Source organism: Charadrius vociferus, unplaced genomic scaffold, assembly GCF_000708025.1.
Source record: "Charadrius vociferus isolate BGI_N301 unplaced genomic scaffold, ASM70802v2 scaffold92, whole genome shotgun sequence".
Classification (NCBI taxonomy): domain Eukaryota; kingdom Metazoa; phylum Chordata; class Aves; order Charadriiformes; family Charadriidae; genus Charadrius; species Charadrius vociferus.
The window spans coordinates 5,383,597-5,387,273 of NW_009647874.1; the positions used below are offsets into that span (position 1 = coordinate 5,383,597).

A 3,677-nucleotide genomic window follows, 5' to 3' on the forward strand; every position below is an offset into this window, starting at 1 on the left:
GCGTGACTCCCTGCTGTCTGAGGGCAGGGATTGGCTTTGAACTGGGATCTAGGTAGCCCCACAACTACCGTGATCCACATCAGCTTCTCTGTGGGGCACGCCTGCCCGGCCGCAGGGCCATTTTCACCGTATTTCACCTCTTTGGTGCCTGTGCACTGTGAAACAGAAAAGATTCATGGCTCTCAACAGCTGGTCGTGTTTAGCATACCCTGCGGTTTGATGCTTTCAAAAGGTTTCGCTATAGGACTTCGGTTCTGTGAGGGGATAAAAAAGAGCTGAGGGGGTCTTCATCTCCTTTCAGGAGGAAGGTATTTTCAAAGTTATTTTTCATAATTGTGAGTCAGAAATTCATCTGCCTAGCCACCTTTCCGTTCAGTTGCATAACTGTTAGTAAGGGCACATTTGACCGGCTTTTTCAGCAGTTTTCTGGGAGGTAACACATTCATGGCACTTTGTAGTCACCATCAGTTTGCAGATACCCGAAGGCAGATACACACATATACCTGAGGCACCTGTACAGGCAGGCACACATTCCAGAAATGCAGCCCGGCTGTATAGGGCACAAAGGAATGCAGCTTGGTCTTCCTCAGCAGATGCTTCCCTGAGAAAGCCGCCACTTCTAGAGTGCTAAGGAATCAGCAAAATGTGATAATCTCTCCCACACAGGGAATGTTTTGCTTTTCTCTCAGTGGACTTCTCCTCCTGACTGGGCCTAGTGGGCAGACAGTTGGACACCTCCACCTGCAATTGCAGCAGGTATTTTGCAGTCCATAGGCTGTTCCCTGCGGAATAATTTCAATGCCTTCAGAGCTTTCAGAGGTACAAAACAGTGCTGCAGCTGTACTGCTCAGGCAGCCTTTCTATGAGAACTCTTACACAGTTGCAGGTTGCTTTAAGGTCTCTTACTGCAGTTTATGTCATCTCATAATTTTTTAAAATCTAATACTTTCCAAAGTCTTTTGAATGAAGAAATACCAACGTACAAAATTCTGCATAGTAACTCTCTCACTAGAAACACACAAAAAAAGTGCAAACCACTTTCCCCAAACGAAAAGGAAAATCCTGTCAGCTTTAACATTGGACACGAGAGGAAAAGCATGGCTCGAGGCGGGGTGGGGTGGAAACTGGATTTCTTTATCTCAAGGGTATCTATATGGTTCAGAAAAAGTTTCCAGCAATCCATTATAGCTACTTAATCTGGATATTTATTTAAAAATATTCCACTCCAATTTTATACACAATTGCTTAACACTTGCTTAACTTTCATTATGACTCATGGCAATGATTCATGAAAAACGGGGCATTTGAATCTCCCCTTTCTTTTTGCAAAGGTAACCTAAATGAAAAAGATACAGCTGTCCCAGAACAGAGCGGAAAACTGCAGGGAGCACTGTAGTAATAATACAGTCATTGGTCTTTATCATTATATATTAGCTTTGAAACTTAATTGAAATATTTCAATTTGCAGTTAAATATTTTTCATTAAATGAACTCATAGTGTATCAATGTATGCATAACAGTACAAATGTTAATGTTCTCAGGTATCTGAAATGTAAATCACTCAGTACTGTTGATGGTATTTTTATTCTGACAAGTAAAACGTGTATTTTTATTCTTTGAAGGCTTCCTTGAACAAGGCTTGCTAGTTAAGGATGAAAAGAAATTACGAGATCATTATACCCAAACTGCGCAGTTCAGACTGGATGTGCTGTCTCTTCTGCCGACAGACCTGGCATATCTGAAGCTTGGTTTCAACTACCCTGAACTGCGATTTAACCGCTTGCTGAGAATTTCACGGCTGTTTGAGTTTTTTGACCGCACTGAAACCAGGACAAATTATCCAAACATGTTTCGTATTGGAAATCTTGTCTTATACATTCTTATCATCATCCACTGGAACGCGTGTATATACTTTGCAATTTCGAAGCTCATCGGATTTGGAACCGACACTTGGGTCTACCCCAACGTGTCCATTCCAGAGTATGGGCGCCTGTCTAGAAAGTACATTTACAGTCTGTACTGGTCAACGCTCACGCTGACAACCATTGGAGAAACACCTCCTCCGGTGAAAGATGAAGAGTACCTCTTTGTGGTCATTGACTTCCTGGTGGGCGTGCTGATCTTTGCTACCATTGTTGGTAACGTGGGCTCCATGATTTCCAACATGAATGCCTCCAGGGCAGAGTTCCAGGCCAAAGTGGATTCCATTAAACAGTACATGCATTTCCGAAAAGTGACTAAGGATTTGGAAGCCAGGGTTATTAAGTGGTTTGATTACCTGTGGACCAACAAGAAGACGGTGGATGAGAAGGAAGTTCTCAAAAATCTGCCTGACAAGTTGAAGGCTGAAATTGCCATCAATGTCCATTTGGACACGCTGAAGAAAGTGCGTATATTCCAGGATTGTGAAGCTGGACTTCTCATTGAGCTGGTGCTGAAACTGAAACCTACGGTCTTCAGTCCTGGGGACTACATTTGCAAAAAGGGAGATATTGGGAGAGAAATGTACATTATTAAAGAGGGAAAATTGGCTGTGGTGGCGGATGATGGCATAACCCAATTTGTAGTCCTAAGTGATGGCAGCTACTTTGGTGAGATCAGCATCCTAAACATCAAAGGTAGCAAATCTGGCAACAGGAGGACAGCCAACATCAGGAGTATTGGTTATTCTGATTTGTTCTGCTTGTCTAAAGATGATTTAATGGAAGCCCTCACAGAATATCCAGAAGCCAAAAAGGCTCTGGAAGAGAAAGGGCGACAAATTCTTATGAAAGACAATTTAATAGATGAGGAAGCAGCAAAAGCAGGAGCTGACCCAAAAGACTTGGAAGAAAAAGTAGAAAGACTTGAGACCGCTCTGGATACGCTGCAGACTAGGTTTGCGAGGCTCTTGGCAGAATACTCCTCATCTCAACAAAAGGTGAAGCAGAGACTTGCCAGAGTAGAAACCCGAGTGAAAAAGTATGGTAGTGGCACCTTATCAGTTGGAGAAGCAGAAGCTGAAAAACCCGAGGAGGAGAAAAAGTAGTAATGGAGTAGTTATGTTTTCTCATTTGTTGGAGAAGGATGAAGCATGTGAAAGCCATAAATATATGTAAATATGTGTGTGCATACATAGACATGATTATTTTTATATGAACTCGAGAATGGTTTTTAGCATTTTTAACTGAAGCAGTATTTTCTTGTAAATAGGATATTGTCACCTTCTTCTTGGCGGGAGATTCGGTCTGCCATTTGGGTACTTTTTTGTACTGGGAGTGGGTTTCTTACAAGTCATGCTCGGAACGTCTGTTGTGTATGGTACATATAGGTCGTGACACATTGTCTCTTCCCACGTGTGTTGTGTTAAGAAGGCATTGCTCTTAAAGTAGAAGAGATTGGGGTTTTTTAAGGGCTTAAAAATAGTTATAGGGAATACGCTCTACCTTGCTACCTTAGTAGCTCGTTAAATGCATGGATGCACAGCCGGGCTCCTCAAAATCTTTGTTCTTTTACAGTGAGGCATCTGTGCAAACGGTTGGACTACAGCTAAGCAGCAGTGTGTACCTTACCTACGCAGTGTAGCTCTGCACGTGTATGAAATAGCTGTGCATCCGGATGCTTTAGTCTGATTCTTTCTAATGAGCTGGGCTCTGCACAAAGGACTGTGCTGACAGAGTAGCAGCGCTCATTCACGT

At 42.7% G+C, this 3,677-nt stretch overlaps 1 protein-coding gene across 2 annotated transcripts in view; it reads left to right on the forward strand.

Moving 5' to 3' along the window:
- Positions 1-3,028, forward strand: part of CNGA3 (cyclic nucleotide gated channel alpha 3) — a 24,705-nt gene extending 21,677 nt beyond the window's left edge. For both annotated transcript variants that reach the window (XM_009883097.1, XM_009883098.1), the window contains one exon: positions 1,623-3,028. In XM_009883097.1, the coding sequence (XP_009881399.1) occupies positions 1,623-3,028 (1,406 nt within the window). The remainder of the gene's footprint in view (positions 1-1,622) is intronic.
- Positions 3,029-3,677: the final 649 nt, after the last annotated feature.